This window comes from Lagenorhynchus albirostris, chromosome 18, assembly GCF_949774975.1.
Source record: "Lagenorhynchus albirostris chromosome 18, mLagAlb1.1, whole genome shotgun sequence".
In the NCBI taxonomy this organism is placed as follows: domain Eukaryota; kingdom Metazoa; phylum Chordata; class Mammalia; order Artiodactyla; family Delphinidae; genus Lagenorhynchus; species Lagenorhynchus albirostris.
This window is the reverse complement of record NC_083112.1, coordinates 18,281,448-18,298,876: the sequence shown is the minus strand read 5'-3', so window position 1 is coordinate 18,298,876 and position 17,429 is coordinate 18,281,448. Positions and strand designations below refer to the sequence as shown.

The window sequence follows — 17,429 nt, the reverse complement described above, 5'->3', positions numbered from 1 at the left end:
TAAATTTTGATTCAGACCATTAAAACCAGCATGAAGTCTAGTATCCAGGAAAAACTTGGAATCTATTCACTGTAAATCTGGCTCAAAATGACCTCAGAGGGGTGAGGAGTGTAAAACTACAAAGGGTCCAGAGAGTACACATTATTCTAGAAAGAGCACACGCAGTTTATAACAATATCATTAACTTTTTTTTTAACAGGACACCAAATTTTAAAAGATACTATAAATCCACTGTAAATAAATGAGTATAATACTGCCATTCATTGGGGAAAATAAAAATATAAAGACCCTGAAAAAGAGCAATGAGAGGGGATTAGCTGCACTAAATTATAAAGATTTCATAACTGATAATACCAGTACAAAAAAATTAAAGGACAGAATAGAAAGCCCGTAGTCCCAAGTACATAGAAGAATTTAATACTTGATAAAGCTGACACCTCAAGTCAATGGAGTAAAAATGATCAAGTCAATAAATGATATTGGTACAACTGGGTAGCAACCTAAAAATTAAAGTTGGATCCGTATCTCACACCTTACACCAGGATGAATGCCAAATGAATTTAAATGTAAACAATGAAACCAAATAAATGAGAAGATGTGGGAATACTCCTTTATAATCCCGGAGTGGTGGTGACCTTTTGTGCCTCAAGATACAAAAGTCACAAAAAGGCTGATCATTTAAATGCCATAAAAATAAAGACTTCTGCATATGAAAAAAAAAAGTTAAAGCAAATAGCAAACCAGGAAAAAATACTTGCGCACATATCCCAGAAAAGGGCTAATCTAGTCTCTCTAACATAGGAAAATGTAGTAAGTTCTGAAATATGGAGATGAAAGGATTAATAACCCAATATAAAAACAGGTAGTTCACATAAAAGGAAATACAAAGAACTCAATCTCACACACAAAAGGAACACAAACTAAAAACACAGAAAAACCATTTTCACTCTCATTGGCAAAAATGCAAAACTTGAATTACACACTATATTGGTAAGTATAGAAAAACAAGACATCGCCGGTGTAGCTTAAGCTGTACAGTCCCTATGAAGGGAAATTACATATTGTTTATACTCTGAGGAGGCGAATTCACTGACAAATATTCATCTACACCCACATGTGACACATTAGACACCACTATTCATTGCAGACGTGTTTGTAACAGCAAAAGACTGGAAATGACCTAAATGAGCAAAAATGGGAGACTGGTTAAATAAACTGTACATCCAATACAACTGAATACTATGCAGCTATAGCAAAAAGATTACAGTAGCCTTCTATTTACCAATCTGGAAAGAAAGCCAAGATGTATCATTAAATGACAAAGTGCAGAAGGCTGCAGCCTCCCGGGGCAGGTGCCCTAGTCCTCACATCTCCTGGGCCCAGGCCAGCGAGTGAACGAGCTTTCAGATGACGCCAGCCCCCAACTGTCTCCCAGCCTTTGGGGCTTTACGGCTGAGGCCCCAGTCATCATGGGGTAGAGACAAGCCATCCCTCAATTCCTGATCTGCAGAACTGGCACAATAAAATGGTTGTCTGAAGCCACAAAGAGTCGGAAAATTTTTTACACAGCAATAGTTACTGGAACACATAATTCAAATTCTAAAACACATGGTTCTTGACCAAATATTGATTCTCCTTCAGGGCACTCCCCACACACCCGCCCCCATAACACTGAAGTTGGGACTGGCCAGGTGACTTTCAGCCAGTGAAGTGTGAGCAGAAAAGACATTCACCCCTGTACTTGTTAGGGTTCAATCAGGAAAACAGATGTCACACTAGGTATTTAACACGGATCATTTAACATTGGGCATTTGGTTAACAAGTGTTAGAAGACTGAAAAAGCAAGCAGGTGGCACTGAGGTAATAGCCGTATTTAAAATCTGCCACTTTGGGGGTTGGGAGCAAAGGAAAGATGTTAAGGGTTTCACGCTTAACAAGTTGGAGGAGGAGCCCCGGGCACCAGGACTGAGACTCCTGAAAGTGGCGGCTGCCTGCTGCTGATGGTAGGGCTTCTGTTTGTGCCCAGAGAAGCTGCAGACTGGAGCCCATGCTGCCGGGAGGGCACGGGGCCGTCGTGGGATGAGCAGACAGGAAGGAGCCAGTGCCTTTTCCCCTCCCCTACCCGCTAGCAGCCCCACTGACAAGCCCAACGATGGGCAAAAGCGGTTCGCAGAATCCAAGAAGGGAGAGTTTGGAGCCCAGAGACAGCAGTTTAAAGCTTCTACTTTCCATTTTATCTCTTCCCCTGCCTCAGAGATTATGGGAGCATCTGCTCTTTACAGAGAGGCCGTGTGATCAAAGCAGCCTTTGAACTGGTGGAACAGTGAGCCATCAAAGAGAGAAGACTGCTCTGGACCGTCCCCCAGATGCGAGGCAGACTCTTGGGAAGCAAGAAACAGATGCATGGCGTGTTAGGCTGTTGGCTCTGTTACAGAGTCCAAGCTTGTAGTGCTCGCTGCACGACAGGCCAATAAATCAAGAGTTGTTGGGACAAGGAAGAGCGACTTTAGCTGGAAAGCCAGCAGGCCACAAAGATGGTGGACTTGGGCCCCAAAGAACCATCTTGCCTGTGTTAGGATTAAGGTTTATCTTATACTAAAAGGGGAGTAAAGTGAAACATTTCCTGGTTCCAGTCAGCCTCCGGAGAGGATGTGTTCATTTCTTCCTTCCGGTAGTCTTCACAGGTGGGCCAGGTCTGGATGTTTCCTGTGAGCTAAACAAAGGCCTTTACGTTTAATGCTCACTACCTGGGAGTCAGGGCTCCCAGAGATGGGCCATTATGAATAATTTAAGCTTACAGGCAACATCCCTTTAGTGATTAACTTGTAATTGAATACAAAGTTTCTTCCCTATTACAATTCCCCACTATCAATGTCCATTCCAGAATCTTGTGGGAAAAGGGATATAAACGGCTCTGGCTACTTCTTGCTGAACAGAGGCAACAAATATTCCTTAGAATCTCTAGTCAATCCTTTTTTTATGTACAACTCTTTGAAGCTGATGAAACCCCGCTTCTTCACAAAATAGCTATAAAGTCATTCAAAAGCCACCGTAAAATAAATAGCAATTGATCATTTCTAACCATTAAAAGGATGCCTTTTTACTTCAGCATCAACCAACAGGGATCACAATGCAGTTGAAAAGAAACTTGGTTACTGCTGTGATACACAACGATTTAAGGTAATTACTAAAATTATGACTGATTACCATTTACCAGGATATACCAGAATTTTAGGAATTTCATGTAATTTCTAAAATGTGTATATTAATAACGTTTACCCATATGATACAATCTAAGAAGTTTTATCACCACTTATTTGACCGTGCTTCCCATGTAGTTCAACATACTAAATAAGCCTAATTAGTTTGATATTCCTCTCTCTGAGATGGAAAAAATAATTTGAGATGTTCCAGGGACCCTTTGGAAAACCTCAAAGTTAGCTAGCTAGAGGTCAAATGAACTTCATTTAGAATTTGATCTTTGGGAATTTTGTCAAAAATATCAAAAAATTTTAACCAGTAATAAAAGATCTCAATGGTAAGTACAGATCACTTAAAGAAACTCACAATTACCCAAAGTAGTCTGGTATTTTAAGAAACCTTTGTCCTCTTAGAGAGCCAAATTCAGGTTTAGTACCACTTTACCTTTAAAATTCATTTTCTTAATTAAGTTCAATCGTATCTTAGCCAATCCTGACCATGCACAAAACTCTTTCGCTGTTCCTCCTCCACAATCCTTCCACAATTTTTCTGTACCCATATTAATCTGTCCCTCACTTTTCCATTCATAAACAACCAGCTCTAGGACAAAACCACCTTCTTCCTTTAATAAAATGCATTTTCATCCCTCATACCTTCTTTGCTGAAAACACACATCCTACATCTTTGTATATTGAAATTTTACCTTATAATTCTTAACCTTAAAACCTTCACCTCTAGTAAAAAAACAAGAATTGTAAACTGTGTGTCATAACAGCATTTCCTGACTGACAAACTTACACTCTAGTCTTCCTTTCCTAAGAAGGCAAAGGTAGGTAAACTTAGACCTGCTCAGCAATTAATGCTCTAATATTTTATCCTATTTGAAATGACCCAGATATTCAATGAATTCTCTTCGTTTAACTTAGTTTAGTTTCAAGTTACAGAACTCTGGAGAGACTATTTTAGATAGACATTCCCCAAATACAATTATTCCTATCGAGTTTACCTAAAACTCTTACCTCATTTATCTCTATCTTATTTACTTAAAAGCTCTGTCATATGGTTATTTTTCTTGCTGACAAACTTTGTAATAGAAATAACGTCATTTGATTTCTAGTAAACCTAGGTACAATAAAAGTATTATACTTAATGTTGATGACTCTAAAAACATGCCTATATTAATCAAACCAACAAGCTTAAGCCAACTTTAATACCAGATATTAATTCAATACTGAATATTTCCCAGGTCATGTGAACGCAAAATTCATTCTGGCCAGTTTTTTACATCTGAGTATTTATTTAAATGCTTCATCTCCTTTAAGCCAATTAAATACACCTCTTTTACAAATTCATTTTGACAATGCCGTACATCTCTAACATGTACAAACACACAAACACAGGGACCTCAGAGTTCCCATTCCAAAATTTCAGCCATGAATCAGGTACAATGATCTGATCGGGTAAAACCCCTCAGTTACAAAAGAGGTTCGATTCAAATTGGGTTTCTGGCCGATGGGACCAATCAAGGTCATCTGTCTAGATGGCTAAACCCTTTTTTACTAATATTTATGGAAAAGACACTTCTATTTCTATTCGTAGCTTTTGGTGACTTCAGGAACCAAGTAGAATATTTCTCTTCTTCCTGGGAACGTCCCCCTCTTGGACAAGAACAGACAGGTTTTGTTTTGTTTCTGTTCCTTTCCTCTATTTGACATTAGTAAAAAAGTTTTAAATATCACAAAACTGATTTGCCTGTAAATGGAGAAAGAGTATCAAACAAAATGAAACAAAAAACCCAAAGGACAAACAGAAAATCCTAAACAAACCCTCATGTTTGGTCTTGGGGTTTTACATATACCAATGACACAGGAGACCCTAAATTACATAATTAACACAACAAGGATCGCAGTACATGGTGCACAGGGCCCCAAGATAACCCTACCTAAACCCCTTGTGGAGATCCTAACAGGTACTGTGGCTACACATTGTTTCAATAAAATATCATCTACCTTTCACCAAGGGGCTCACAGCTGTAATCAGATCCCTTATCCAAAATGCACCTCAGAGGACTTTCTTTTGCGATAGTTGAAACATTTCCCATTTTTGAAGACAGAAATTCAAGACAAACAAAACAAACTGCACACACAAATGATGGCATCCAAAGAAACAAATGAACCGGTTCACAAATCAGGTAAAGGTCCAACAACTCTTTCCTCTCTCCAGCACGTTACTGTAAGGCCAGCAGGTCCGGGGAAGGGCCCAGGGAGCCAGACGGAACCCCCGCCAAAGTGGCTGATGCAACCGACACCTGACATTGCCACACCACTCGGCCCCGGCTTCCCGCTCCCCGAGGGGCGGAACCAACGGCTCTGAGGCTGATGCAACCGACACCTGACATTGCCACACCACTCGGCCCTGGTCTTCCCGCTCCCCGAGGGGCCGAACCAACGGCTCTGAGGGCTGATGCAACCGACACCTGACATTGACACAACACCCGAGAGATTACCAAAAAAGTACTGCTTCACACAGCAAGCACCTCCCCTGCGTCCACCCCTATAAATTTTGTTCGCGTCCACACCCGGGCGCGACTTCTCTGGCCCCTTTCTCTCGGACCAGTGAACCTCGCCCGGGAGCGTTCCCAAATAAAGCTTGTTTAAGCTCTCCTCCATCTTTGGTGCCGTTCCTTACAGTTACCCCACTCAAATACAAAACAAATTGGCTAATTCTGGAGAAAATGCCCCAAACAGAGCGGAAATAAAGTTCCCGGCTTTACACACCGGAGCGACTTACCCTACTGTAGCCCATCAGCTCCCAAACGTCGATTCCTTGCTCCAGCTGCCAAGCACGGGGGGCAGCCACGGCCGTTTTGCGGAATTCTGAAGGGAAGACCCTCCGGACAAGTGGTCCCGGCAGCTGCCAGGGCCTTACCCGGAAATTCCCCAAAGCGGACCGGGAGCCACGAGCAGCAAGGCCCCCGGCCGGCTGCACCACAATTCGTCACCAAGTCCAAGCTGGTACTGCTCGCCACACAAAAGGCCAATAGATTGAGCAACCTTACTCAGAAACCCAGCAGAGCAAGATGGTGAACCGTCTTGCCTGAGTTAGAATTCAAGCTTCGTTTTTACTAAAAGGGGCGGGAGTAAAGTCAAACACTTCCGGGTCCCGAGTCAGCCTCCTGAGGGGTCATGTTCATTTCTTCCTCCCTGCAGTCATTCACAGGTGGGCCTGGTTAGGATGTTTCCCGGGAGCTCAACAAAGGTGTTTTAGCTCAATGCTCATTACCTAGGAGGCAGGGCTCCCAGAGATGGGCCATTATGTATAATATAAGCTTATAGGCAAGGTCTCTTTAGTGATTACCTTGTAATAGAATACAAAGGTTCTTCCCTATTACAGTTGTGCCGAAGAAGCTCTCCTCTCCTCCAGGCTGATCCTGCACTCCACCTGAGGACCAGGTGGTACTGTGGCCCGCCCCCAGGCACCTGTGCAGGTGCAAGAGGCTGCAGCCTAGGGGCAACTCCCTAGGGAGGTGAAGGTGAGCGGCAAGGGTCTGCTCAGTGATGCCTCAACCCTACATGTCAGGGGTGTCAGGAGGTAACAAGGGCTCCAGGAGCATCAGAGAAGACACTTGCATCCAGATGAGGAGGTGGGGAAACTTGACCTGGAAAGGGTGACATTTTCGGTGCCCTTAAAGGGCAATCGGGATGGGCTCTTGAGAGAGAGAGATGGCGCAAAGGCGGGAGTGAAGACGTAGGGACCAGAAAGCACAAGATTTGGCCAGAGAAAGAACTAGATGGGGGCTAGTTTGGACCCAAGGACAGCCTCATTCTTTTGTTATTATTATGATTACTAAGAACTAATAGTTATAGAGAGCTCACTATGTGCCGGTCACCGAGCTAAGGACTTTATGTTTTCTTGCTGGTACAATCCAGTGAGGTGGGTCCTGGTATTAGCACCTCTATTTATAGATGAGGAGTAGAGACATTAAGTAACTTGCCCAAGTTCACATACTAAGCGGTAGACCGTGCCCCCTGGGAGCACTTCGGCATCCACACTCTTCATCTCTCCGTTCAGAGTTCCCTGAGGAAAATCCCCACATTGACCCCTGCACGGAAGATTCAGGGATTTCCCAAGGACAAACTTCCTTCAATCTCCATTCCATTCCCCAGAAATGCAGTGAGAACACTCATATTCCTAGTTCCTGAGACAGAAAGTTACACCTATGGGGCCCCCTTAGGAGGTAAAACAATAATCAACGATAAAAACTCTGTCCACCCAGGAGATGAATATTGGGGTGAGGGTTGCCCAGAAAACTCTCCTTGTTACTTTACGCAACTCTTCCTTACTGTATGTCCACGGCCACTGTGGTGCTCCGATGGGGCTCTACTGAGGTCTGAAGGGCAGATGGTGTTTTTTTAAACTCGAAAGGAGGGAGGTGGGAGCAGATGACTCAGGGGGAGTACTTGGAGGTGTTTCCAGATGTGCACTTCAAGTCAGTTGCATCATAAACAATGGTTTGAGTGTTCCTTATTTTTATTTTCATCTTTCTGAACATGTTGGGATCTCTGCTACTACAGAGCAGTGAGACTTGTGGCTTCCATCTCCCCGTCTCCTTAATTTGGAGGGCAGCACCACACTTCTAGCAGTGGCGGCTCCACAGCTGTGAGACAGCTGTGTCCCGTGGCTGATGGCTGTGGAAGTCAGTGGAAGATGCCACTGACTCCATCACAGCAGAGAGGGCATGTGAGGGGAGCCTAAGCTGGGCTCAGGTGAGCTGCTGTATTGTGGGAGGAGGATGGTCATTCTTGACCACAGACTGGGTCTTTGCACGTCCTATACCCTCTTCCCATCCACCCCTCACAGGGACTTGCTCCCTCTCTCCCACCCACCTTGATCATCGTGGCCGTGGTGAGCCTGTCTCCCTCTTAGGAGAAATGGAGACCAAGAGGAAACTGCTAAAGCAACAGCTGCAGAGCAATAGGCCCCCAAAGTCTTGCCTTGAATTTGCCCTGCCATGTCCCTGCTGTGCAAAGAGAAACCTGGGAAAGCCTGAGGCCCCAGCTCCATGCATCCGTCAGGTCCTGGAGGTGAGGTCTGGCCACAGCTGGCCCCTGGTCTTCTCTGTCAGAGGCTCCCCCACCAAGGCCAGCTTTGCCATCTCAGCACTGGATTAAATAAGATGCCGCTTGCTAGCACCTGGAGTCTAGGGGTGTCAGCAGGTCATGCCAAGGAAGCAGGGGCTGGGCGTGAAGCCCACACCACCTCTGTGCAAGCGAGGAGGGCTGCAGGGGGCAGGCACAAGGTGGCCTGTCCACGGGGGCAGCTGCTACTCAGCCTGGATTCCATGGCCTGTCGGCAGTGTGGGACCAGAGCAGATCTTCCCCTTTTGCAAGACAAGCTGGAAATCTGGAACTCCACATGAAGTTTCCCGACTCTAGGAGGTTGGCTCAGAGTGTTATGAGATGTGGGTCAACCACTGTACAAACTCACTTTTCAACCTCTGCCTCATATCCTGCTCTTCTATGGAGAAAAGAGTATAAAACCTATGGAGTTTTTGCAAGTTTCAACAGGTACACTGAAATTTATGGATGTAATGCAATTCCTAACGCCCCTTCAAACCTTCCATATCATTTCAAATTATGGTTTTCTCTGGATATATACCCAGGAGTGGGATTGCAGGATCATATGATAGCTGTATTTTTAGTTTTTTAAGGAACCTCCATACGGTTTTCCATAGTGGCTGCACAAATTTACATTCCCACTAACAGTGTAGGAGGGTTCCTTTTTTTCTCCACATTCCACTCCTGGGCATATATCTGAAGAAAACCATACTTCAAAAAGATACATGCACCCCAGTATTCATGGCAGCACTATGTACAATAGCCAAGACATGGAAGCAACCTAAATGTCCATCGACAGAGGAATGGATAAAGAAGATGTGGTACATATATACAATGGAATACTACTCAGCCATAAACAAAGAATGAAATGTTGCCATTTGCAGCAACATGGATGGACCTAGAGATTATCATACTAAATTAAGTAAGCCAGACAAAGACAAATGATATGCTTATATGTGGAATCTAAAAAATAATGATACAGATGAACTTATATACAAAACAGAAATAGACCCGCAGAGATAGAAAACAAACTTATGGTTACCAGAGGGAAAGCAGGGGGAGGGAAAAATTAGGAGTTTGGGATTAACATATACACACTACTATATATAAAATAGATAACCAACAAGGACCTACTGTATAGCACAGGAAACTATACTGAATATTTTTTAATAACCTATAAGGGAAAAGAATCTGAAAAAGAATATATATATATATATATATATATATATATATATATAACTGAATCATTTTGCTATACACCTGAAACTAACACAACATGGTAAATCAACTATATTTCAAATTAAAAAAAAGAAACCAAACTTCCGTTTTCTTCCATTTGTCCACAAAATCTGGTTTCTGGAATCCGAGCTGAAAAACACTTTTCTAGCAGAAGCCGATCACACCAACCACTCCTGAGGTTAGTTGTGCTATGGTCTACATAGCAAGAGGTCCTGTGCCCATGGCCTCATGAAGCAGACAGTACTCCCATTTATTGGCTGCATGACCTAAGGCAGCTTCTCTGTGCCTTGGTCTTCTCATCTATAAAATGGACGTACTACAAGCACCCACTCAAAAGGCTGTTGTTAAAGACTCAACAAGTTACCATATGCAGGTACTTGAAACAGTGCCTTGCGCACAGCATGTGTTAGATTTATTTTTCTCCAGAACATTCCAACCTGTGAGGTCTCCAGCCAGGGGCCAAGTGCCTATTGAGGACACCAACCCTTTGCTTCCAGGTTAACAGGGGGACAGCAAGGCCAGACCTAGACTCAGTTTTGCCCCGCACGATCACCAAGTGTGGAGGTAGAGGAGAAATGTATCCACACACCTTGGACTACTGAGAACTTCCTCTTCCTTTCCTCAGACGAAGTATGAAGTCATGAGCTGGTGGATGACTTAGAAATACAAAGTACAAAAGGCTTTAGTCATTCTTCAGATGTCTGATCCCGTTTTTTCCTAAAACATGGAAGGCCAAGCCGTTATAATAGGGTTCAGATCTGCTCTAGGGGGCAAGTCATGCTTGAGCCAAAACATAACAAAAAGCCAGCCATGAATCTAATTCTCCATATCAGTATTCTATTTCCAACCAGATTATCAAGGAACACTTGCTGAGCACCCGCTATAATCAGAGTACTGTTCTCAGCTGCTGGGAATTGTAAAGAAAATAATGGTACCTGGTTCTGCAGAAGCTTATTCATTCCCGGAGTTAACAAATATTTGTTAAATTCTCACTTAGTACCAGGCACTAGGGAAAGATTAAAGCCTGCCTCCTGGAGCATGTGATGTCGGGAGATGGAGCGGGGCAGATAACAAACAAAGAGCTACGTAAATTCAATAGTAGGTAATAAGCTATACAGAGAAAAAACAGCAGAACAGGGGAGTGTCTGAATGGAGGGTGTGTAGTACAGAACAGTCAGAGAGGGTAGAGTTGGCATTCGTGAGCCTGATGGTGCAGACACTGTCTGAGCCCCAGTTAGCCTTTCTCAGAGCTGCTGTGGTGGTGGAGAGGGGTGAGGGAGTCTTCAGCAGAGGTGGGCAGGCCACCAGGCCATGGAGCAGAATGGATAAAAGGAAAGAGACTCAGGGGGCTGCAGCCTGTGAGACCCAATGGGAAGGTACCAGGTGCTCCCAGGAGCATCACTTGAGTCAAAGAAAGAGACCACAAATTCATTGGCCACAGACCTCTGCCTTTGGGTTAGCAAAGCACCTGGTGGCCAAGCGGGAAGGGGACACTGAACTGGAGTCTAGCAAATGCCAGCCTGGTCCCCCCAGGAACTGGTACAAAGCTAGGTACCCCTCTCCCTCCTAGTTTCCTAAGGGCCTTTAAGCCACCTGACCTTCCCTCCCCATCCACCTGGGCCCCCTTAGGGAAAGACAGGGCAGGGGGAGGAAGCCACTGGAGAGGAGAGGATGTTATTATCCAAGAGGACTGAACACTACCCAGAGGAGCTGTTTAATTCATCCAACTGGACAGTGCTTTACTCAGGCTGGATAATTGCTTCTTGCTACCCAGTAGGTGAGAGTCCAAGGCAAGTTGAGATCAACTAGAGATGGAGAAATTACATTTCCGCTGCTTAGGAGGAGGAGGGAAGGAGGGAGGGAGATAAAGTGGAGAGAGTGAATGCAGAAACTCTTTTGAGTTTTGCTGAAAACATGGAAATGATCCAGAAGAGGGAGAAAACTTGATGATGCAAGAGAGAGAGAGACTTTCTAAAGTGATTTCTAGAATTTCGAGGAGGCGAATGAAGTGCTGAGGGGCAGAGTTCACTTCAGGCACAAGTACCATCCACTCATTCATCTGTCCAGGGGGTGGACGAGGGGGGTGGTGGTGATGGGAGCATGTAGTCCTCTTCCAGCTGTTTCTATTCTTTCCAGGAATTGGAATGCAAGATCATCACCTGAGAGCGAGGATGGGGACGAGGTCTTGGGGATTAAGGAGAGAGGAGGAGGTACAAAAGAGTGGTTTGGAGGGCGAGAGAGCGAATTAAATAGAATAAGTATGAGGATGGTGGGAGAAAACTAAGCATCCAGCTAGAGGTTGTGAATTTCAAGTGAAACAACTCTAGGTGCTTGGGAGACTGCACAGAGTAAGCAGAGGGTTCCACTTAACCAGGGTTATGGTTGTGCTCTCGTAAGGAGACAAGTATGACAACAGAGAAAAGAGCACGGGAATTGAGGGTGTTTTCCTTGGGGCGATTAGTATTGCTCTCAGAGTTTAAATCCATTAAAGTGGGGAAGCGTGGACTTGAGGCAGGTGAGGGACAAGGAAAAGGTAGGAGGAGAAGCCGAATGGAGGTCCCAGCGCGGTTGAAGGATTGTAGGAGTTGAGGTATTAGAGAAAGTGAGCTAGAAAGACAGAGGGTGAAGGTCAGAATCTGGGAGGGCTGAAATCGAGATGAAGGCGAGCTCCCAGGTACTGGTAATGATAAGGTGTAAGGGATGTACACAGGAACCGCTGCCTGAGATGGGGGGGAGAACAAGACCATTGATAGAAAGGAGAGGCAGAGGAATTGTGCAGGGGTGTGAATTTTAGGAGGAGTGCTTGAGAGAGTGAAGGTAAGGCACCCAAATTCTCAAGAATGAGGGTGAGCGGTGGGGGAGGGGGCTGCAGAGGGCAGAGTGTGAGGAAGTTAGATTCAAAGGTAGGTTTTAGGATGGCTGGGAAGAGCAATGATGAGGAAGGTGACAGGTACCCCTCCTCGCAGCCCATGGCTCTGCTTGTGAAAGAGGACCACGGGGAACGGGGCAGGGATGCGAGGCACTAGAGCAAAGCCTGGTTTCAGTTCCAGAAAGAGGAAGGGAACCTTGGGAAAAGAAGTTGAGGATTTAAACCACAGTCGGATGGATGGAAAAACCACTAGAGGAGCGTCTATCCATGAAGAGATAAAAAAAAAACTCTGTTCTAAGGACTTGAAGATTAAATGGAAAGCACAGCACCAAATACATCCTGAGCTCTCAGTGTCAGCTATTGTCATTAGGACCACAATGAATTGACTCATAAACCAGTTTTTAGTCTTTTCCCCAGAATTTTAGTTCTTTCTGGTGTTGGCCAATACTCTGCTTTATTACATTTATAGCATATTTTGTACACAGGAACATAATAGCACACGTTTAAGTACGCAGAGGTAAACGTAAATACTTAAGCCTTGTTCTTTAAAATGAATAGACGTGGTCATATCCATCGATTTCAGAGTCATAGACATCGTTGAAATTACTCGGTCAACTCCATCACCGCTTGAAAATTTACAGAAGAGGAGAACTGGCTGGGCAAGCAAGGCTGGGACTGATCCGAGATGATTCGGTTGTTGAGCCGCGACCAGAACCCGGGAGGGGCTCTAGATTCTGGTCTAGGCTCCTCTCCTATTTTTGGTATTGCGGCACCTTCCCGAACCGTCAAGACGGAGCCACCAGCCGAGGTCCCTCAGAAGGTTCCCCTCTGAACCCAACCTACAAAAGAGCCCACGCTTCGCTGGGTCCAGTAACCAACCTCGCTGGGGTTCAGGAATCGCTTCCCGCGTCTGGGCGGGGCTCGTCCGCGACGGCCGCCTCCCGCGTTCAGTTGGTGGAGAGGGAAGCGCCTGGAATACGTGGAATACCACGGGCCTGGGAGCGGAAGCGGGGCCGAGGCAGGCCGGGCGATGACTGGGGGTGGGGACTGCGCTTCGCCCGGTTGGCAGCCCTCCAGGCGGACCCTGCAGAGCCATGTTCTCGCGCGCGGTGCCGCTGGGCTCGGGCTGTGCAAGCGGCAGGGGTTTGGCGCGCCCAGCGCGCACCGGCCGCCAAAGGAAACGCTTTTGCCTTGGGACCAGGCGCTAGGCTCCTGGCCCGGCCCGGGGGCGCGGCGCGCCCATGGGCAGCGCCGAGAACCGCAGCGACGGCTCGGAGGGCGCGAGGGAGCCGCCGTGGGCAGAGGTGCTGCCCTGCAACGAGCGCCGTTGCTCGCCCTTACCCCTGGGGGCGCTGGTGCCAGTGACCGCCGTGTGCCTGGGCCTGTTCGCCGTCGGGGTGAGCGGCAACGTGATGACGGTGCTGCTGATCGGGCGCTAATGCGGACCACCACCAGCTTGTACCTGGGCAGCATGGCCGTGTCTGACCTGCTCATCCTGCTCGGGCTCCCCTTCGACCTGTACCGCCTCTGGCGCTCCCGGCCCTGGGTGTTCGGTACGCTGCTCTGCCGCCTCTCGCTGTACGTGGGCGAGGGCTGCACCTACGCCACGCTGCTGCACATGACGGCGCTCAGCCTCGAGCGCTACCTCGCCATCTGTCGCCCGCTCCGGGCCCGCGTCCTCGTCACCCGCCGCCGCGTCCGCGCGGTCATCCCCGCGCTCTGGGCCGTGGCGCTGCTCTCCGCCGGGCCCTTCTTCTTTCTGGTAGGCGTCGAGCAGGACCCCGGCCGCTACGCGGTCCAGGACCTTAACGGCACCGCTTAGCTAACCCCCTCGCCCAGCCGCCACCGCCACTCCTCGGGTCCTCGCGGGCGCCACCGCTGTCCCAGCCGTCGGGGCCCGAGGCGGCGGCGGCCGCGGCGCTGTTCAGCCAGGAGTGCCGGCCGAGCCCGGCGCAGCGGGGCGCGCTGTGCGTCATGCTGTGGGTCACCACCGCCTACTTCCTGCCCTTCCTGTGCCTCAGCGTCCTCTACGGGCTCATCGGGCGGGAGCTGTGGAGGAGTCGCGGGCCGCTGCGAGGCCCGGCCACCTCCGCTCGGGAGAAGGGACACCAGCAGACGGTCCGCGTCCTGCGTAAGTGGCGCCGCCTCTGTTCCAAACACCCCAACCCACGGTCCAGGCTGTGTCGCCTTCCCCTGGTCTCCCAGCCCTCGGCGCCTCTTCTGGCCACGTTTCATTCTGTCGTTCTACCCCAGCCTCCACCTGCTTCTCCTTCTAGTCTCCAGAGAAAACTATCTCCCGTCCTCCAAGGGCTCTGGGTCACCCCAGGCGTCCCTTGAGAGTGGGATATCCGGGTCCTGTAAACAGCAGTTATTTCCCAAAGCCTCTGTGATCAGCGAGCTGGGCTGATCCAAGATGGATAATTGCAGGCTCTTAAGCCAACTGCCTGTCTCTGTTTGATGCTGCAGTTATGGAATTACAGAACCCTGGAGAAGACGGGATAGCTCACGTTAAGATAAAGTTTCTTTACTTAATGTTATGTTATCCTGAAGACTAAAGTGAATCATGCCCATATCAAAAAAATAAAGATTGTGCAGACTTGTTGCAGAGTTCTTTTCAACCGAAAACAGAGAACATGTCAACGAAGTGGGTTTGTGGAAGAAAGCCTGCCAGAACAGCTTGTTAGTAGAAATCACTCCTTCTGGTTTATGTCAGGCCTTGATAGTAAATGTATGAGCCGAATACTCAGCTTTAAAGCTAATATCGATGCTGTCTGCAACCTGGTAGTTTTTCTGGGGTGGGGATTTGGCTAGGCAAGAGTTTTATTTATTTTGCTTTTACTTATTATTTCAGATGGTTTCCTGGGGATGCTTATTTGTTTTCGGATGCTTTGGCTAATTCTGGCGCCTATGTCTTCTTTTGCAGTGGTGGTGGTTCTGGCGTTTATAGTTTGCTGGCAGCCTTTCCCCGTTGGCAGAATCATTTACATAAATACCAAAGATTCCGGGATGATGTACTTCTATAGTACGTTAACACTGTGCCCTGCAACTTTTCTATCTGAGCGCATCCATCAACCCCATCCTCTACAACCTCATTTCAAAGAAGTATAGAGCAGCGGCCTGGAAACTGCTGCTAGCCAGGCGGTCCAGACAGAGAGGTTTCTGCAGAAGCAGGGAGGCTGGAGGGGATCCTGGAGGAGACATGGCTGGCTGCACCGAGACCAGCGCTAATGTACAGACACCAGCAACCAGCATGGCCAAACACAGCGCCTCATCCCACAGCTCTGGGACTTAAGGGAAAACAGGTCTGCAGGAAGAAAAGAACTGCGAGGGGGGAACCGAAGCTGTTAGGGAGAATTAGAAAGAGTGGTTGACATTTTGCAAGTTGGTCAGCAACTTAGCATGATTTTTTTTTTTTAAACAAAGGTATGAAATGTAACTGTATCAGTCTCTCTGGTTTTCCTTTCATGTACCCCCCTGGGGACGTTCATTTTATCCTCCTGATATCCCACATCACAAAATGTTCTCTGGGGAGGTTTTGTAAGTCCTCATTCTTCTACTCTGGGGAAATATGACCACTCATTTTCCAGTTAACAAGTGATCCAGAGAGATGCTCCCGTAAAAATTGTCACCTGTGAGGTCAGAGGTGTATTTTGTTTTATGTTTTGGATATAAATGTGATGGTGCATCTACAAGGAATCCAGGATGATGAGAGTTTTATTCCAAGAAATTACTTAATGCTTATATATGACAGCAAAAAATGTTTAGAAACAAGTGAAAGGAATTCTGGGTAGAGTGCAGTGTCCCGCCTCTCTCAGGCTCAGAGCAAATCGTTAAGTTTAGGCACAGTACCCTCTTTCAGAACCTGGGTACCGAAGTCTGAGGGCAGGGAGCTGCAGCAGGATGTAGCTTCCACAAAGCGACTGTTGATCACATTGATAAGAGCTTTAATACGCCTTATTCGCCTCAGCTTGGTGGGATAAGCAATGATGGAACCAAGTCTGGGGTCTGAGTCTGAAAACTTAAGAGCCTTACCCACTCCCACCCCGAGAAGCTGCACTAACAGAAAAAACGAGAGTCAATGGATGTACTCAAGGGTGAGAGAGACTGTGCTGGACATTCTGGCCAACAACTCTGTAACTCTGTTTTAGTTTTTACAGTTTAAAACATAAACCTGTTTTTGGAGGGCTCCTACTGCCTCGCTGGACTCCAAAGGGCCTCAGTCAACCCAGGGTCTTATGAATGGCGCCCCCTGGAGGTAGGCAGGATACAACTAGGTCAGCTGTAAACTACAAATGGTGACTCCATAAACAAGGGTCCGCTCCATACCTGACAAGGTCCTTTGCTTTTTCATGTGATTGACTATGTACAGTGATGCCTTCAAGTCCCCTTGAAGTGTCCTAACACCCTGGCCCTGCCCTCAACTGGTGTGGCAGTGAAGAAGTCCCCCGTCTACACTGTTTCTTCCAACTTGGGGCAGTGGTCCCTAAACTGTGTTCTGCAGATTTTCAGGGAGTATTTGAAAAAAGGATTCTGTGGTCAAATATGGCAGAAGAACAGTGCATGCTGTACCCACCTTCCCAAGAGTCACAACACAAAATATCCCATCAGAGGCTCTGAGAAGTTGTTGCTGGGGACACTGATGGAGGGTCTCACGGTGCAGGTGCCAGCCTTGTGCCACAGCCACTCCCCTGCTTGGTGGCACTAAGTGGGGACGTCCTGGAGATGCAACCACACAGTCTTTCTTCTCTCGGGAGTTCCTCTCTGGGACAGTCAGAAGCGGCTTCTTCCCTGTAGAAAATCATGGCTAAGAAACTTACTGATATGTTATATGTAGTATAATATTTTAGATATAGAAGCAAAGACCTCTCCTTTGAGTTTTCTTGTTCAAATTCTAGAAAAGAGGGATTTGCATCACCCTTTCCTGTGACCTAGGTGTGTTCCCAGGTGTGGGCAGAGAAGGATCATCCTTTCTTGCCACTGGGTCCCTGAGATGGAGTATCTGA

At 47.0% G+C, this 17,429-nt stretch overlaps 1 protein-coding gene and 1 long non-coding RNA gene across 2 annotated transcripts in view; one reads left to right on the top strand and one right to left on the bottom strand.

Annotated features, from left to right (window-relative positions):
• LOC132508666 (uncharacterized) overlaps nt 1-6,248 on the bottom strand; it is a 62,104-nt gene extending 55,856 nt beyond the window's left edge. Inside the window, exon 1 of the long non-coding RNA XR_009536733.1 lies at nt 5,992-6,248. This is a non-coding gene — a long non-coding RNA (uncharacterized LOC132508666). The remainder of the gene's footprint in view (nt 1-5,991) is intronic.
• Nucleotides 6,249-13,667: 7,419 nt separating this feature from the next.
• Nucleotides 13,668-16,012, top strand: MLNR (motilin receptor). The gene is given in 5 exon segments (XM_060129104.1): nt 13,668-13,860; nt 13,863-14,243; nt 14,246-14,557; nt 15,350-15,461; nt 15,463-16,012. Coding segments are annotated over 5 exon segments (1,254 nt in total). The 3' UTR covers nt 15,719-16,012.
• Nucleotides 16,013-17,429: the final 1,417 nt, after the last annotated feature.